The 19,440-nt window shown below is 40.7% G+C and overlaps 1 protein-coding gene across 48 annotated transcripts in view; it reads left to right on the plus strand.

Annotated features, from left to right (window-relative positions):
• Positions 1-19,440, plus strand: part of Nrxn1 (neurexin 1) — a 1,109,587-nt gene that overhangs the window by 645,910 nt on the left and 444,237 nt on the right. Inside the window, exon 1 of one of the 48 annotated variants that reach the window (XM_075984344.1) lies at positions 13,561-14,941. The exons of 44 other annotated variants lie outside the window; for them this stretch is intronic. In XM_075984344.1, the coding sequence (XP_075840459.1) occupies positions 14,695-14,941 (247 nt within the window). In that variant the 5' untranslated portion in view covers positions 13,561-14,694. Of the gene's footprint in view, positions 1-13,560; positions 14,942-19,440 lie in introns of those variants that run through there. 3 more of the 48 variants (XM_075984346.1, XM_075984347.1, XM_075984345.1) reach the window with 3 other exon arrangements.

Consider the following 19,440-nt stretch of genomic DNA (forward strand, 5'->3'; position numbering starts at 1 on the left):
GCCAGCTTTATTTACCAATTATTGTCCCTAATGGTCTCTGAGCAAAGGAAACTATCTTACCTTTCCTAAAGTGCTTGTAGCTCTTAAGGGACCAAGAACATGTCATAGGCTACCTGTTTTCTGAAAGGAAAAGAAATGCCTCTGTTAGAGTGTCTCGAACACAGGTGGGCTGACTCACCCAAGTAAGTAACTGCCTTTCCAGGAAATTGATTACAATCATCAAGTGTGTATGTAGCTCATAAAGTCCAACACAGAGACATGTGACTAAACTGATCACGTGCTTTGAAGCTTTCTTAAGAAGTTTAAATAGATGACACAGGGCTGTAATAAAACCTGTCAGAAGACATCAGACATTGATAATCCCCTGTCTTCTTGCTCCTCCATCTTAACGGTATCAGTTTGAGGATATGATGTCAAGATGGGTGTTGTCCATAGGAAGTAACTCTACATTTTTGCTAAGTGTTACAAGGGTTTAGGGCTGAAAAAACAAAACATACCAGACCCATTTCAACATGAACCCTTCAACATGAACTAGGTCATAAAGGCAGCACTGTAAAAGAAAGATTGGGAAGGTGAACATTTTTAGAGGAGTGCATTGCTACACTCTGCAACAAAGTGATCCTTTTTGCTAGGAAAAATGAACTTTAGATGTTGGATGCAAAATCAGATCTACTGGGTCACATCAGTTTTACTTGGATGATAGCTCACTCTAGGAAAGCACAGAACAGCAAGGTTGCTCCTGAAATTGACTGTGGGCTAGCACTTTTTTTTGAAGTTATGTTTTAAGGCAGATACTAGTTAGTAAGTCATTTGGTCTCATTCCCAATCTTACCACTAAGGGGAAAAAAAAAGACATCAGTTATCTCAACACACTGTCCAATCTCTGATGTGTCATTAAATCAACTCTTGATTTGTTGTTGCTGCTGTTTTATCTCCAGTCTAGAAAACTGGTGGATTCAAAGTGACCTGTTATTATTACATGAGATTGGACTGAAGGCGTTTCACAGGGTAAAAGTAACATCTTTACAAATTCCATTTTTCTCAGTTGTCCTGAATGTTTTCAATATCTTAAACAGTTTTGATTGTTTAAGTTCATTTTGTTGCAATGGATGGATTCCATTCTGCTTGATTGTTGGTCTGCAGTCTTTTAATTTGGCTACTGTGGGACTTATTCCCTTTAATTTTTAGAAACAGTTTTCTGACTTATGCAGTAGCTTTTCCCCACCCCCAATTTAGAAAATAGCATTTTGGTTGTAAAGCAGGAAATGTCTGCTATGTGAATATAGTTGTTGCCTGGTCCTCAATATCTCTATAGGATGTTGAGTAGAAAACTGACTTAAAAGTGTCAGGATTTTGACAATTGGAAACAGACTATCAAAATGCCTGCTAGAGCTTTATCCATTAATCATACATTGGATACATAGATATGAGTCAATAGTGTGAAAGGTAGGGCAGTAGACAGATAAAATAGAGAAACGAAAGTATATGATAAAATAAATTAGGTTTTTCACAACATTTAGATTTAGCTCTGAAGGCTTTTTGTTCTTAAGAACATGACATGAGAGAATTCACCACTGAAAATGTACAAGTTGCTTAAACTTGACTCACATAAGCAATAAGTTACAAAATGGATTGTGGAAACCAACTCTTGATTTTCTTTCCCCATATTTTGTACCTGTGACTATTTTTTGCCTTTATTATTTAAGAGACGTTCACCTCTTCCATGAATAGAAATGTGCTTAAAAATGATGATGGTTTTCACATGGTGCTGTTGAGTACCCTTTTCTGCTACACATTTCCTCTAATATGAATTTATTGATGACCGAGGGCAGCAGTTAATAATGTTTTCACTCAGAGATAAAACAAGCATTTGCAGAGATTTGCATAGTTCTCAGATGTCTGATGTTAGCATATGTATGCAACTTCAAAATAAAAATTACCTGTATTTTTCCTGAAGAAAGAGAAGGAAAAAGCCTTCTGGATCATTGCAAATTGGCTCCTATTGAGTTAATTATCGTTAGCTTGTCTAGCAGTTTAGTCTTCCCATGCTGTATAAAGGTGTCTGAAAAGACAACATAAAGAAGGCTAGCTATTCATTTTAGTTTTTTTTTCTCTTCCATTGATTGGTTGAGAAATATGCTTTTGGGGTTTTTTGAAGTTTCCCTAGAGAATGCTTATGTAAATTGAAAAAAAATCAGTATTACTTGTAAAAAAAAAAACTAAAACTTTGAGCTAACAGGACAAAAGAGAGTAGTGTCTAATCCCTCAAGTAGGAAATTGCTTTTCTTCATGATCCATTGCTTTCATATTGATCTTGCCTGCTATTGCTGCAGAAGAACCTACCTTCCCTTGTCTCTGTGTTTCCTTTTTTCTGTAAAGTGTGGCGGTGAAGAATAGTTGAATACGTAAATTTAAATTATAATAGTTAAATGCATGACTGACAGGATCTTTCGGTCTCGTGGAAAACTGCAATTATAAAGAAGCAAGAGAGAATTTTCAAGGAAAACTGAAATGAGACATTAAGACCTTGGCAGAGTTGAGCTGTGAGAATGTGTCTTATTTGTAGCTCTTCTTTGTGCTATGCTAAATATTAGCTAGAAAGGGTCAGGCCATGCTCCAAAACTGATGATTTTCTGAAAGAGACAGATTTTTCTTTTTTTCTTTTTCTTTGGTTTTTCGAGACAGGGTTTCTCTGTGGGTTTGGAGACTGTCCTGGAACTAGCACTTGTAGACCAGGCTGGCCTCGAACTCATAAAGATCCGTGTGCCTCTGCCTCCCAAGTGCTGGGATTAAAGGCATGTGCCACAAACGCCCAGCAAAGCAGGTTTTTCTAGGTAACGTTTAGAATTTTGTCTTTGACAAATTTTAAATCAAAATATATCGTTACTATGAAAGGGTGTTGATTGCACTTATTTTAATTGATCTTCCATTGGCCATCAAACTATTCAGTTCAACCTCCATTTAAGCTAATGTTTGCTCTGCTAGATGCTAACATTACTTTTAGCATAGAACACTGCAAAGTGGATTATAACACATTCTCAATTAGTTATCTCTAGATTTTATTAACAAGTACATTTTTTACACTGTACAGAACACTTTTATTATTCCATCCTTTAAAGATGAGTACCATAAGCCCGGTTCGGTGGCAGAAGGCTGTAAGTAATCATAACACTGGGGAGGTGGAGGCAGTGAAAGTGTCAGGAGTTCAAGTCCCCCTAACTGATATAAAGATCAAGGTCACCAGGTAATGATTTCTGAGATGTTGTCTGAGAAACTCAGAATACCACCCTACACCCAACAAAAGAGCAAATTCTGTTTTAACTGTTGAAGACAAACAGAAAAAGAAATTCATTTCATCTAGTCAGGATTTTAAAGAATTTGTATCTAGAAATGGGTATTGTAACTCTGTGATGAGATGTCTCGAATAATTGAGCTTAAACTATTTTATTGAACATTGTATGAGATAATCATGAGACAGAATCCAGAGAATCATCAAGTAATGCTTTGTTTTTAATATGTACTTCTATTAGATATTGAAGACCACAACATATGTCTAATGAAAGGTTCATTAGAAAGACATTATCAAATTAATTCCACCCACTCTGTGGCTTATTGTATTTAGAAAACAATAAGGTAAGTTTGTTACTTTTGCAGCATTATATTTTCTACTGTATCTCGGTGCAACTGAGAAGAATTCCACAGAGGCCTCTGGAATCCACTACCACCTGTCAAGATAAACACGTGGTTCTCCAGGGGAATCACTGCAGCAGCAGAACAAATGGGAGGGAAAGCAGTTCTTTCACAAAAGGAAAGGGAAGACAGTTACAAAAAAAATATAGATTAATGGTTTTTCAAAATGCTTCAGAGGTCATATATGTGTTATAAAAGAAACAAAGCATCCCCTATCTTTTAGGAATTAATATATTGGGACATGTTGAAATTGATATTCTAGGAGACTTGAACTGTGAAGTGACCACACTGTTTGAGCTGTGCCACTTCCCAGCTCCTGCAGCTTTTCTCTTACTGTCCCCCAGTAAATACATTTTATTTGAAGTTTGGTTTTCGATCACGGACTATTTGAATGGTTATGGTGATGATTATTTTAATATAAATCATATAGCTAAAGATTCAGAAATTAGCCAGAAACCTTTCCTCACAATTCCACTTGCCAGCAGGCAGCTTCGCCAGGGTGTATTTTGTTTTTCATGACTTTAGAGAAAGAATGACATCTGCTAAGACATGAGTAGGAAAAACATGACAATGAATTCCATTACTCCTTATAATCAAGTAATTTGGCACTCCAGTTAAAATTCAGTCTCAGTTTCTTATAGATTCTAAGCAATAGAAGGTGTTAACTGAAGAGTTTCTAGGTAAAATGAGAAGGGTGTTTTCTTCTTCTATTTGTTTGGGTCCTTGGAAATCACTAAACATAGAGATAGAACTAACTCTGTAACTTCACATACCCACTCTGCAGAGCTGGAATTTAAGCATATCATTATTTGTCCTGAGTATTTGAGGAGTTTTTTTCTTTTCTTTCTTTAAAGTTATTTATTTATTCATTTATTTATTTTTCAATGTTTTCTTTTTTATTGATTTTATTGAGCTATACATTTTTCTCTGCTCCCCTCCATTCCTCTCCCCCACCTTCAACTTTCTCCCATGGTCCCCATGCTCCCAATTTACTCAGGAGATCTTGTATTTTTCTACTTCCCATGTAGATTAGATCCATGTATGTCTCTCTTGTGGTCCTCATTATTGTCTAGGTTCTCTGGAATTGTGAATTGTAGGCTGGTTTTCTTTGTTTTATGTATAAAAGTCACTTATGAATGAGTAGATATGATATTTGTATTTCTGGGTCTGGGTTACATCACTCAGTATGATGTTTTCTAGATATATTCATTTGCCTGAAAATTTTAAGACGTCGTTATTTTTTTGTTCTTGCTATGTAGTACCCCATTGTGTAAATGTACTATATTTTCCTTATCCATTCTTTGATCAAGGGACATTTAGGTTGTTTCCAGGTCCTGGCTATGACAAACAATGCTGCTATAAACATATTTGAGCAAATGTCCTTGTGGTACTATTGAGCATCCTTTGGGTATATACCCAAAAGTGGTATTGCTGGGTCTTGAGGAAGGTTGTTTCCTAATTTTCTGAGAAATGGCCACACTGACATCCAGAGGGGCTGCACCAGTTTACACTCCCACCAGCAAAGCAGGAGTGTTCCCTTTACCCCACACTCTCTCCGGCATAAGTTGTCATCAGTGTTTTTGATCTTGGCCATTCTTACAGGTGTAAGATTAAATCCCAATGTTGTTTTGATTTGCATTTCTCTATTGGCTAAGGATGCTGAACATTTTCCTAAGTGTCTTTCAGACATTTTAAGTTCCTCTACTGAGAGTTCTCTGTTTATGTCTGTACTCCATTTTTTTAATTATTTGTTCTTTTGATGATCAATTTCTTGAGTTATTTGTATATTTTGGAGATCAGCCCTCTGTCTGATGTGGGGTTGGTTTAGGAGTTATTTTTAACATTCCAATAATCAAGAATGTAAATAACAGTAGCATCTCCAAATTTTTCCAAAAAAGAAATATGTTTAAAAATTTTATTTAAGAAATGAATTGAATATTAGTAAGGAAAAGGGGAAAAGGGTTGCTTATTCACCCTGAGGGAATAGGGTGGGTAATGGCAATATAAACAAACAATCAAATATCCCACCATGTTTTAGAAAAGAGTTTCTAGAAGTGGAGCACAAGGTGTCTGTAAATGGAAGTTTCTCTCCTACTTGCCAGTTCTGGAATAACCACTCTGAGGCTTAATATTAATTACAAACTATTTGGCCTATTAGCTCAGAATTATTGTTTACTAGTTCTTATCACTAAATTACCTCATTTTCATTATTCTGTATTTTACCACAAGGCACATGGCATGTTACCTCACATCTTGCTTCTCTACTGGGTGCTTGCATCTCTCTAATTCTGTACTTTTCTTCTTGTATCTCTGTTAGAATTTCCCACCTGGCTCTATTCTGCCTGGTTAGTGGCCCAATCAGCTTCTTTATTAATCAATGGTAATAAAACATATTCACAGCATACAAAGAGACATCCCACATAAGGTGTCTACAGGGGAAACAACAGGAGCTGAACACTAAGACCAAAGAGGCTGCACGGATGCCAACATAGTGGCTTATATTCCATGCTATGAAGATTTAACTTTGCCTAAAGGAAAGGGGATCTTTGTGGTGGATTGGCCATGCCTGCTGAGCTAGAGTACTAACATTGAAATATCATTGTGACAAATTTGTAATCTAATATATACCTAATCTAATAACTACCAAATTGGATAGGGACTCGACTATAGATTTCATATGAAGCTATTTAAAATTCAATCCAAATTTCATGATTGAATTCCTTTCATTGCATTCAAATAGTGCTGTATGTTTTAGAATATGGATTTGCAAAGATAGAGTAAGCTGACTGGTGATCTAAGTGCTTGGATGCTTGGGAAATTAAACACATGGTATGGACATGATTTCTGGTTTCTGATTTAAATGCCTTTGTTCACTAGAGAATCATCAAATTGTGTGTTAATTTTCCATCACCCTACCTTGGCTTCTAATTGTCCTCCTTACACTGGATTCCATTCTGAACAAGCTCATGTTGCTTTCTCTGGACAGATGAATGAACACGATAGACTGTGCTCTGTAGTGGAGCATACAGCTGCAGCCTGTCAGTACACAGCATTGGTTTTCCCCGTAGCTGACATGGGCTAGATAGGAAGCTTCATAGGCCAGTCCCTGGGAGAGATGTCCTACTTGCTTTTGTTGGAGTGGTTGACTAATTGAAATAGTAGCAGTTTTAAGTTTTATTTGAAAACAAGTATTATCTGATTTAATTTCTTAGTATAATGGAAGAAAAATAACCCATGATAATCACTTGCAATAACAGCATAGCTATGTACATTTATGTGTCAGGCAATATTTTATTTCAAAGGTATCAAATTTATTAATCTGTACAGTGACCCTGCAATTATTTGGAACTTTTTCTGATGGGAAATTATGTTTACATAAATAGCCTACCTAAAACCATATCGCTAATAAGTTAGTAGGAGCCACTAGTGCAGTAACTAAAGATGAGCTCATGTACAAATAGCAGCAGGAAAATAGATGATTTTTGAATGAAAAGAAAGAGAATATACATTTGTATGTTGTGAAATGAAGATAATGGCATATTGAAGTCTTCAAAAATGCTTTACAGGAGAGAAATGGGATCAACACCATCATATATGGTTACAGTACACCTACTTTTCTGTAGCTTTTGAGGCAGCTAAATAGAGGTGAGATCATTGCTAAGTAGCTTAATGAAAACAGAACTCTAGTGTCACCTAGGAACTTTTAGGTAATATATAGTACCAGGTCCTCCAAAGATTAAGGAGGCCAAAAGCAAACCAACCTGAGACCCGAATCACACAAATTAGCAGATCTTATTGTGTTCTTCTTTCACATTATAATTTGAACAAAGGATATTTAGAGAAGTCAAACTAATAAATTATTTGGAAAATAAATAAACTTGACAGAATAAAGAGAGTCTTAAACATTGTTAAGAAACATATCACAGCTCCTTATATTTGTTTTCAGTATCTGACTAAAATGTGTAGATATGAATGAAGTCCTTAGTCTGTCTTAAAACATGTTAAAGTTGTACTGTAGTGGTTCTGCAGATGTGGAAACTGGGGTAGATGGCACCTTATGTCACATTAATGACAGAGATGAAATTCAAACTCACACTCTGACACTTTGGCTTTATGTTTCCCAACAAAGGAACGCACTCAACTAAGGGACAGTTTGTCAAGAATATGAGTTTTATGAAAAACTAGACAAACAGTAATTTCTGACAATAATTGAAAGGTTACTTGAATGGTTAGTATCCAAGCAAAGACCTGCAATATTTAAAGGTAGTTATTATGGTGCATAGGCACCGAATTTTATTTAGGCCACCATAAATTAAATTCTTACTAAATAGGACAAAGGAAACATATGGATCACAAATATTCCAGTCCTAAATATAAGTATCCTTGACTTCAATAGAGTCAACGGAACATCCAGATTTTGATTTAGTTTGAGTCGATTGCATGCCATGTTGGCTCATGTAGGATTCACACCACGCCCCCTGATTTATATTAGTGAGTAGGCTCTAAGTTATAGAGAGATGACCATGCCTGTGACTGGATGGTGGCTGTTTGGGGGTGAAAATGAGCTTAATACACAACATAATACACAACATGGCTATTTTGCTACACAATTTTACCATCCTACCCTCCCCCGCCCCAAATTAAAGGATTACAGGAGATCTCCACAGATGCTTTTAAACTGTCACATGTGTTTTTCTTTCTTTCTCTCAGTGTCCTTATTCCTCTATTCTTGGTCATCTCTCAGCATACCCTTCAGGACCTACCGCCATATAAAGAGGTACCAGGATCAGGAGTTTATGTTTCTAATTCTTAAGGACTATATTCTTCTGTGAGTGTCTCTCCCCTTCCCCCCTCAGTTCTAAGAAGTGCAGATAGATAGAAATATGGGGTCTGCTTGTTTCTACAATGATGTCAGTAGAAGCACAAAGTGCAAGACTGACACTCCCTTCATTTTAATTTTTGGAAGATTAGTGCTGCCTGTGGGTTTTAATATACTTCCCTTCTGCTACTTTTAATGTCTACTTTTCTATTTAAAAAGCTTAATACTGAACCACAAGGATTTCTAATTAAGCTTAAGAAAACCATGAAAAGGTAGAAATGTCTGCCTGGCAAACATTCTATTCTTTAAGACAGTGTGACTTTGGGAAATGAAACAATAATTTGAAATGGACAATCCTTTCCCACTTCTCTCTGAATTCTTCTTTCTACTCACTCTCTTCCTTCATGTCCTTTACCTCCCTCCTCATTCACAAAATGTCATATCATCCACTTCTTAACATTGTCGTCCACCTCAGGCTACTCATGCTACTGTTCATTGCAAATCATCGCCTGAGTTGCTTGGGATGATTTAACACACATACCTAGTTGGTTCCTTCTGGTATTATTTAGGAGCAACAGTTGTTAGAGGCAAGTGAGGGCTAACTATTCTAAAGATCACAAAATAGGCATAGTGAATGCAAGATTCGAACTAGTTTCTGGTATAGAAACAGGTATTAATAAGTAGATGAAATTATGTAGCACTTTCTGGGAGCTGGAAGAGGTTCTAGCCCTTGGGTATTTTGTTTGTTTGTTTGTTGCATTTTATAAGTAAACTCAAAGATAATTTACCAAAAATGTTTTCCTTCAAACACATATAATAATGTTTTAAAGATAATGTTTACTCATCTTATCACCTCTCAGAATTTAATGGCTATCATATTAGAGATCAATATGAATACCTCCTTCACAACATTTTGCAATGGCTAAGTGACTTACTGCAATCAAATGTCTGATCATGTCAACTACAGATAAGTTGTTGGTTCCTAGTAGTATTTTGACATCTTATACATGAGAAAGGATGAGATGCATTTAGAATTCAGATTTTTATTCAGTATAAGTAGGATGTGTAAGAGACTGTGGATATGCCACACACTTGCTGTATTAATAATAAAAACAAAGAAAACCAGTTCCTAACTCCCACTACACCAACTCTCAATATTTGAACTTTATATGTACTAATATATTTTAAACAGATAAAATATGCAAACTAGTGAACAAAACTCCATCATGATCAGAAATGGCGATGGTCCAAGACTTCTAGCAACTATCTCTGGCATTAATAATAGGGCATAAATTGTGGATGAAGAGTCATCATATTGGTCTAACCCCAGCTGATGCAGAAGTTGAGGCAGGATGATAACTTGAGAACAGTGTGAGTGGTTACAGTGAGTCTGTATCTGAAAAGGAAAGAAGAGAATCCCAGAAAAAGTCATCAACTCTCGCAGAGTACAAAGTAACACTAACATGCACTTAATATCACCCTACATGTGCTGGGAATAAAAAGATCTGATAGCCAAAGCCCCATGTTTTCTCCAACAAACTTTTGAGTCATCTAAAAACAGGTTTTCAGACACAGCTCAGCTTCCCTTACAGAGCATAATTTCAAATTGCTGCCCTAGTCATCTGAAGGGGCAAAGATAAAACAAAAAGAACAAGCTTTAGTTGCTCATCCAAAAGAGGCATGTGTTTGTCCATAAGAATTTTGCCCACCATCCGGATAAAATTACCACCATTTATAATAAACTCGGATGCAGCAGCAGCGCAGTGTCCATCTCGGTCCATCCTAAGTATTGCAAAGGTGCCCTAGACATCTGCCTGAAAGACAATAGCTACAATTTTCTCTGTCAAGACAGCCATAAATACTCCTTCTTAAGCTCTTGAGACTCCCGTAAAACTAAGATTTCTCGCCTATCCTTTCCCTAACCCTGTCTTTATCTCCCAAGGCCTTTGGCAATATACGTCAGGAGAGAGATTTTTCTTCACTGACTGCTTTTCGGCAAACTCATTGGAATCCTCTGTGTTGATCCCCTTCTTCGTATGTGCTCTAACTTATATGAGTTACTCTCTAAAAGCCTACCCCATCCTTTTCTAGAAATCAGGGGAGTAACAAAGGCAGTCAATCATGTTTATCCACACAGAAAGGTTCTTCAGACCTCTTCACTCAAGTGTGTCACCCCAAATTAATACTTGACCCTTTGATAATTGTTAGTGCACATGCAGAGATTAGTGAAAAATTTCAGTTCCCAACAGGGGTTCAAAACTCAAGGTGAACATGTTGAGGCTCTGCCTCCCTGCTTCTGCACTAAAGGAATGTGTTCTGATGGCAATGTGCTTTGTGACAAAATTCTTATACCTCTCATGGGTTTTTGTTTTGATTGATTTGATTTATTTTTTGGAGATAATGCATCTGTGTAGCTCATACTATGCTCAAACAACATGATTCTCTTGCTTCTCAAGTGCTTTGCTTACAATTTATGTTTTTCTTGAGTGATTTTCATATTTGACAACAGTTCCTAATCCTAACTCTAAAATGCATACAGCCTCAAATGTCCTTGACAGATAAAAATGCATGTGTTACATAAGCTTCATTCAGGTCAAGAGTTCTTTGTTAGTGAACAATGTATATTAAGTAATATCTTTAAATAGAATATAAGGGTCTTTGCTAACTAGTAATTCAAAAGGATATCACTAGCATTCAGAAGAATCTAACGTGGTATTTCTCTCTAGAAAAAGTGACTCACCATTTGCTGCTTCAGTGTTCATGGTGTCCATATCCATGGTTATGATTCTGGACTCTAACTATAGAAAATAATGAGAACTTGGTGTATTTGAGATTACCCTGTGTCTCACATCTGCTGGGCACTAGAGGGAGTACAAAGGAAGACTTAGCTTCTGTCCCTTCCAAAGACCTAGTTGGAAAGGAAAGGACAAATTACACCATCTATGGGGTACTGGAGAAACTACACTCATTTCCTATGGATAGAAAAAGTGTGAGGTACTGGGTACATTAATCCGCCCACACTGCTTATACCTGCCTTGGAAAAGATGCACCCTGACTCTCGCATGAACTGAGAATTTGATGCTTTTTAAAAAGCACTCTAACATTAAATGACACATGGTATCTTCTGCACCTCCTGGGATTGATTAGAAGAAAAGAGTGTAAAGTAGCTATTTTATAAATGAAGTCATGTACTCTGGTGAGAGGGCAAGAAATCAAGATGACATAACCCATGAACAGCATTGCCAAGAAGCCACCACAGGTTTTTGGTTACCTAATTCAGTGTTTTCTTTCCATGAAGACACTGATATGTCAAATCCAGGATCTGGGCCTGTAATCAGCACTCCCCACATGTGCATGCTTGTTCATGGGAGTGGTGGATGTGGATCTGCCACTCTCATGTGTGAAGGTCAGAGGACAGTGTTGGGGTGAGACAAGAGCGCTCTGTCACTGACATTCCTGCCTCTGAAATTTTCCCTGTCACCACCTCCCATCTCTATAGGGGCACAAGGGGACCACAGATGATTGAACTGTCATGTTGTCTTATATGTGGGTTCTGGTGATCCAAACTCTAGTCGTCAGGCTTTAACAGCAAATGCTTCTTCTCACACAGATATCTCCTCCACCCCTGGACCTACAGTCTTAAAAACATACTCTGGGGATGATTTTATTAATTCTCTTGGAGCTGTACTTTACAATAAATATAAAGATGATGCTTGCTTATGAAAACACAAGTAAACAAAGAGGAAATCGCCCTGGGGGACAAGGGTAGAAGCAGCAGACAGTAGGAGACGCCGGGCTTGTTCTGTTAGTATTTGAGCCAGTATGGAAAGTTTAGAGACAATATATTTACATAGAGTAATAAATTATGGAAGAATTAGATTTTCAGTAAAATGAAATACACTTTGAGGGAAAAAAGGTGATGATGGACTGCCACTTGTTTCATTCAGAACCCCTGGCCATTGTTTATGTATTGATTCTCATGGTCTAGTCTTTATCTGTTTGCAAGAGCTAGCATACAATGTGCAAATTCAAATGGTCACATGGGTGAGCAACTGATTTGAAGCAAATATTCTCAGAATAACGTTCCAAGGTTTATGAACTCAGAACAGTGCTTGTGAAGGCAGAGCAGGAGGATCTGGAATTCAAGCCTAGCCAAAAGTATATGATATCCTGTCTCAAGAGAGTAATAATTAATAATAATAATTTAATAAAAACACAGGGACTCATATTTGTTGCTACATATTATACATAAAGTGAAGAGCCTGTGTGTTCAGAGTTCCTTCCATTTGTCTTTCAACAGAATAACAGTAAGACTGTCAAGTCAGGGGCACACTGTCGCCCTTATCATCTGTTGAAACACTTGGTGATATTTCAGTAATAATCCCTATTCTTAATCTGAAGGAGGTCCTCCTTGTCTCATGGACTGTCTCATAGTCTGAGAGGAAGATTTCTATCTTTGTTTCTTTTCTTTTTTTTTCTTTTTTACTGGTTTTCATGTGGGGATACAAAGCTTTCAGGAAAGACGCCCAACTTCATATAAATGTCTTTTTTTTCCCCCTCGAAGAATACTAGGTCTTGGGACTTTTGGCCCTAATGCGATTTTCCTTATGAAATAGGGTGAGAACCCGCCATTAGAAGAGGAGAGATCACAGCTGGGCTGCTAGATATCTCAGCGTTATTGTTATGGTATATCCCAATTTATCGGCTGAAAGACAGTTAACTCCCACTACTTCTGTGTCTCTTATCTCTGCGTCTTCTCATACTCCCTGTTTCTCTTTTCCACCTCTTCCCCAGCTGCTCACCCTGTTGTCTTCCTGGACTTTCAGTCTCCCTGACTTCCACTGGCTCCTATAAGGCACACGCTACTGTAGTGTGAAGGAGGGTTCTTTGTTATAAATAATACATGCAGTAAGCAGATCATCGGAACTGACGCCGAGTGGATGGAGTCAAACCTTTTTTAGCAGTTTGGATTTGAACACCTGGAAGAATAAGTTTGGTCCAATAAAAAGAGCCCGATTCCTTCTCTTTTAGGAGCGCTAAAGACACTGGTTACTTTTACGCAGAGGGGTAGGAGATGGTGCCTCTTGCCTGGGTGATTCAGACAGAGGGATCACCTGGTTGAGGGAGAGCGTTGCTTTTTAGGTGTTTCCCGCATCGCAGTCCACGTGGCCCTGTGATGTGTGGAGAATGCCAGGGAGAGGCCGGCGATTTTTGCGGGAAGCTAGACCAGCCTCCCTCGTTACATAGGCTCGTCCTCTGCATTGCATCCAAGCCTCAGTGATTTGCTGTTTGGAGACTGCAGATTTGCATAGAGCCCCTAGCTTCACCAGCGTGTGTGTTTTTCAGTTCTTTTATTTCTTTTTTCTTTTTAATTTTTTTCTTTTTTGTTTTTTAAAAATATTTTTTTCTTCTTCCGCCCCTTCATTTGCTCCTGTTTTTACTCTGCTCGCCTTCCCCAGTTCGATTCCCGCTGTCTTTACAAGGGTGCCCTCTTCCCTCTGAACCCTTCGCCCGGCGTAAGTGTCAGGAGGCGGCGGACTCGGAGATTGCCTCTGGAGCAGGCGATGCGCGTCGCTGCTCTGCGCGCTGTTCGGGGGAGGCTGGCGCGAGCCGGAGAGCGGGCCGGGGCTGAATGGAGAGAAGGGGTGCCTTTCGTCCATGGGGTCTGGTTCTCTCCTGAAAGGAGGCTGGACCGGCGAAGTGGCCTCCCCATTCTCCACGCACAATGCTAAATGGATTTACCTAGTGGATTCCCGGTGGATGGCTGTCATGTAGAAGTGAGGACCCTCCGGGAGGAGCTTTAAACAATTTCCCGGCTCCCCACCCACCAGCACACACTCTCGCCCGAAACTCTTGGGGAGTATATCTGGAGAACCTGGAGCCTTGCAAACCTGGGAGCAGCCATCCTCTCTGCGCTTGCTATTCACCGGGGCTGCCTTTGCGGACAAGTCCCTCGCCAGCTGCATCCGCCTCGGCTATGTTTCGGATTGTTTTGGGTGCAGGGAACAGCAGACTCCAGGACCCCGAGAAGACTGTCCAAAGGAGGGAGAGGATGGGTGCCATGGCGCGGTGAGGCGGCCGGCCCCGTAGCCCGCCGCGATCCGACGGATCCCCGGCTTCCTCTCCTCTTCTTGCGCCCCAAACTTTGCCTCCCGCGGAGGCTGCCCCTTGGCGGGCGCCCCGCCATGTACCAGAGGATGCTCCGGTGCGGAGTCGAGCTGGGATCGCCCGGGGGCGGAAGTGGCGGCGGCGCAGGGGGGCGCCTGGCCCTCCTCTGGATAGTCCCGCTCACCCTCAGCGGCCTCCTAGGAGTGGCCTGGGGGGCGTCCAGTTTGGGAGCGCACCACATCCACCATTTCCATGGCAGCAGCAAGCATCATTCAGTGCCTATTGCAATCTACAGGTCACCAGCATCCTTGCGAGGCGGACACGGTGGGTCTGCGATGCCAAGTTCTTGCGGGTTATCTCCTGGTGCCCCCCTCCCATTCAACCCAACACTTGCTCGCTTTTCGTCCCTTAAGGCTCTAAGAAATCGGAGTAGGAGAAAAGGGAGGTGTATTTAGGTGTGCTTGTTGGGAGTCACTTATCTCTTTGAAGACAATAGAAGGGGATGGGTGAAGGAAGGCATCGCGGGTGTTTGTGGTGAAGGGTGGGAGGGGCGTGCCTTGCCGAGGTGCTGGGAGATGTGGACATCTAATAAAGAACCAGCCTGGGCAGGGTGCCTGGCCCCTCTCGAAGGGGGCGTCACTCGCTAGAAGGTCACTCAGTGGCCAGATGGGGCGCCGCGCTCCACAGAGGGACCTAAGCGGAGAGAGGAGGGCTCTGCAGAACCTTTTGTCTGTGGAGTGCTGCCCCCCCTCCAGCCCATCTTTCCCGACCGGGGAAGGGAGCTTTCAAATCTGTGCATCCCTCCAAAGCGCTTCAGACTGCAGTGACAGGAAAGAGGTGCCGGGACTAGGGACCCACTCAACAGGAGGCCAGTCCTCTTGCCCTACTTGTGTGTGTCTTACTGGAGAAGGCAGCCTTGTAACAAACTCTCTGATCCCGGCCAGTCCCCATTGGACACAAGGTTCCTCCTGGGAACCGTCCTTTGCCTGCTTCACACACACAGGGATTTCAGTTTCTTGGTGATTTTGCTAGATTATTCTCTAGGTGAAACAGGAGCGAGCTTAGACTATACCGACCCTGTCTCCCTGAGGATCTTGTCTGCAGGTTCCTGAACACAGGTCCAGCTTTCTGCTCTGTTCACTTCTTTCCATTGACGGTTTCCATAGAGTTCAGACTGACTGGGCTAAGCCAGGAGCTCTGCCTGGAGGAAGAGAAATTAGAACAGAAGGAACCTGTTTCCCAAAATCCAGTTTGGTTAGCAGGGTTATTTCTTCAGTGGAACCAAGAGCATGAACCAAGTCCCTCTTATCTTTAGATGAAAGCTATATCATTGTCTGAATTGCCAAAAATAACAAAAGCAGTCAGGTTTTTCTTTTTTCCTTTCCAGGGTATGCGAGTCTTTCTAAAGCCCTACCAGTCTTTGTCTTTTCTGAGGGTAAAATCCTCAGCAGGCTGGAAGTTGTGATCAGTTTCTTGGTGACTCCTCTCCATCTTTCGTGTAGAGTCTGCTCACCTTTAAGACTCTGCTCAGTCTTGGGTCCTCTGCCAGCTGCCATGAATTTTCCCTCCGAGAGGCAGCTGCTAGGACTACTGGTTTGCCTCTTCCCCAGGGGTAGACTTCCTACCTTGGGACCACTGTGGTTAGGCATGAAAAGCTAAAGCCTGATCTAATGAACTGAGCCCGGGTCCTCCCGACAACCCCTCACGGGGAGTGGAATATGACACACTTTACTCTGAGTTCACAAAATTGATTGTTTACCACACTTCCCTGGTTCTCCCAGGAATTCCTTTAGAGACACCTAGTAAAACCTGAACTAGGGCTTCCTGTAAGATCTGAGGGCCTTTGCCTGGAAGAGAAAACAGTCATGAGTCTCAGGTGCTTGTTCCACGGGCTCCCTTTACCTGGTGCAGACCTCAACCACTGCTCTGCCTTTGTGCAGAACTGTACAAGTCCTGTGGGAGGAAGGCGAGCCAGGGCACAGGAGGGCCAGACAGAGCGTGGGTGGGTGGGAGTGGTACGCCAGATGGGGGGTATGCGAGGGTGTGGGGTGCCTAATTGTAGCAGTGGGGCGCTATGAGCTAATAATCTCCTATGCATCTTAAGTTCCCTGTGAGTCTGCCTCTGCAGAATGACTGGGTGATGTGGCCTCTGAATGGGCATGGTACCTGAGCAGGAGACGGAGGACAGCAAGGGGCCCCTGTGGCAGCCGGACCCCCCTTTCCCATTGCAGCCTCTACCCCAGGCAGACGCTGTCTGCTGGTTGTTGCTAACATTGATTTCCCTCCAGAATAGAGTATCTGTCTATGTGTGAATGAGAACTCAAGCTCATCTATCACTGAGAAGAAGAAATACCGATGGAGTGGGGAAGATAGTGTGGGGGCCACTGTGGGCATTGTTCTTTGGGGTCAGAGTACTTTCTCTGCTTCAGAGCTGCTGTTCACAGGATCACTTTTGTTTGTAAACCTCCCCCCATCCCCACCAAACCAATCACAATGTAAGCACCTAAAAAAACTCCAGGTGTGAAGTTTTCACACTTCGCCCCTCCCTTCTCTAGAAAAGAGGGAATTAATTTGATAGGGAACAAATTAAGAACATTAGGATGAAAAATCAGCCTCCTAGGTTGGTAGACTCAGAAACCAGGGTGAGGAAGGAAGTGCAGAGGGGCTGGAAACAGGGCAGGTAGGGTGGTTGCTTGAAAGAAACCTAATAAGAAAGGGGTGATGTTGGATTTGTTGGGTCAATAAGCTCTCTGGATACTGAGCTAATTGTTAGGACAAAGGACTCATCAGGGAAGAAATGCTGAGCCCAATAGATGAGACTGAGAAAGCAAAGCACAAAGGTAAATGCCAGTGTGATCATTCCTACCAGAAAATCAAGACAGCTTAATAAAAAAAAAAAAAAGAGTTTAAAATCTGTGACTCTTGCAAATGTGCATGTGTAGACAAACAAGTAAACGAGGCTGTTTGAGTGTAATGTAATTTCTGAGAGTCCTAAGACCTTTTATTTCATAATATGGAGTTCACATATAGGCTTACATGTATAAAAGGGAAAAAGCAAGTGTGGTATATTTTAAAGAATAAAATTATTATCTTATGTCTTAGAAACTGCTGGGCTGAGGATCCAGGTCCATTCTTTTTCATTTTCTCATCATGCTATGCTTCATTTGCACTATTATGAGGTGTCACTTACAAGGCTTGCAGGGTACAGAGGGAACTCATGGCTATCCCACACGTCTTTGTGCAAGCTGACCCAATTGCAGAATCTGTGGTGAGGATTTTCTTAAGTGCATATACATGAGAAGCAGATCTGGAGACCATTTCAGTACCCCCTCCTGTTTTGCATGAATTTAAAAACATAAATGGTGAAACAACTTCTGTAGAAAATTATTTTTTCCAGTTAAGTCAGCGGAGAACTGTGTAACTGTAAATGATAAGAAGCAAGCTTGCTTATAATTAAAGCCAACTGCAGTCCAGAATAGACCCGTGCTCAGCCAGTACTGCTTTTGTGCTATGCCATATGTGCAGAGCATGGGATGATGTCAGTGCTATGCTCAGGTTCCCATTTCAGCTCCCAGCCTTCCTCAGCACCCATGCTCTGCATACTTTAGAAAATTAGCTGAGAGCCTCTCAATATTTTCAGCAGATACAGAAAGAAGAAAAGCCATCACAGATCTTAGCAACCAAAGTCTCCTCCAACAAATATGAGCTCTGGGAATTATAATACGGTGATGAGGTTATGCCATTAAAGGGCAAGAGGGTTTCCCCAAGGGGAAATGTTAACAAATTTTAAAGCGTGACTTGTATTTGAAGGAACTCAATGATACTATATAAGGGTAATATTTGTAACAGAAATTTATAACATATTCTTCCAAAGCACTTGCAAGATGCATGCCAAAGGTCTAAGAGGAGTGGGGGGTTTGCAGGGAGCTTGAATATTTTTCTTGTGCGGCTACTGAGAATTATCATAGATGGGCCAAACAATTAAGCCAGATCTTTGATCAGAGTCAAAGAGAAATAAGAATCAAAGCTTTGTGTCTCCACAGCCCAGGGCAATTCCATGATCTCAGAGGTTTTTAAACTCAAACAGAGAGGGTCCTTCATGTGACTTAATGGCTGGTCTCTCTTGGAGTTGAATTTGTTCCAAGTAATACAGTCACGATATTTGTGTCCAGCATATATCATCAGTACAATGTGCTACATATAAGACACAGTCATCTGGTGTTTCACTGGTATGTTTATTAACTCTGCTGAGGAACTTTCTGCTGCATGCTGGTTGATAGCAACTTTCCTAGTTCTTTTGGATCCTATCCAAGAGGATTGATGAGCAAAACCTTTCACAATATATCTTATCTGAATGAAAACTTTAACGGCTCTGGTCATTAGTTACTATAGAGGACAGGAGACTTTTTGACTCTGAATGTTTGGAACAGACATTGCGGCTCCACGCTTCTATTGTTGACTTGGTAAATAAAATGGTCATTGCTTTACAGGACCAGCATCATCATATATGCTTACATGGGGGAGGGTCCACCTAGGAGGAACCAGTGCACTTTTAGTCCAATCAGCATTTATACCTTAGCTCTAAAAGTGCATGCTACTAGGAAATGTTAGTCTTTAGACAAATAAACACAATTCCTCTTTAAAAACAAATATCTCTAAACATAATGATAAAAAACAAAACCCTACAAAGTTTTTTTTTTTTGATTTTCGAGACAGGGTTTCTCCATAGCTTTTTTGGTTCTTGTCCTGGAACTAGCTCTTGTAGACCAGGCTGGCCTCGAACTCACAGAGATCCACCTGCCTCTGCCTCCCGAGTGCTGGGA

This window comes from Microtus pennsylvanicus, chromosome 8 (assembly GCF_037038515.1).
Source record: "Microtus pennsylvanicus isolate mMicPen1 chromosome 8, mMicPen1.hap1, whole genome shotgun sequence".
Classification (NCBI taxonomy): Eukaryota; Metazoa; Chordata; class Mammalia; order Rodentia; family Cricetidae; genus Microtus; species Microtus pennsylvanicus.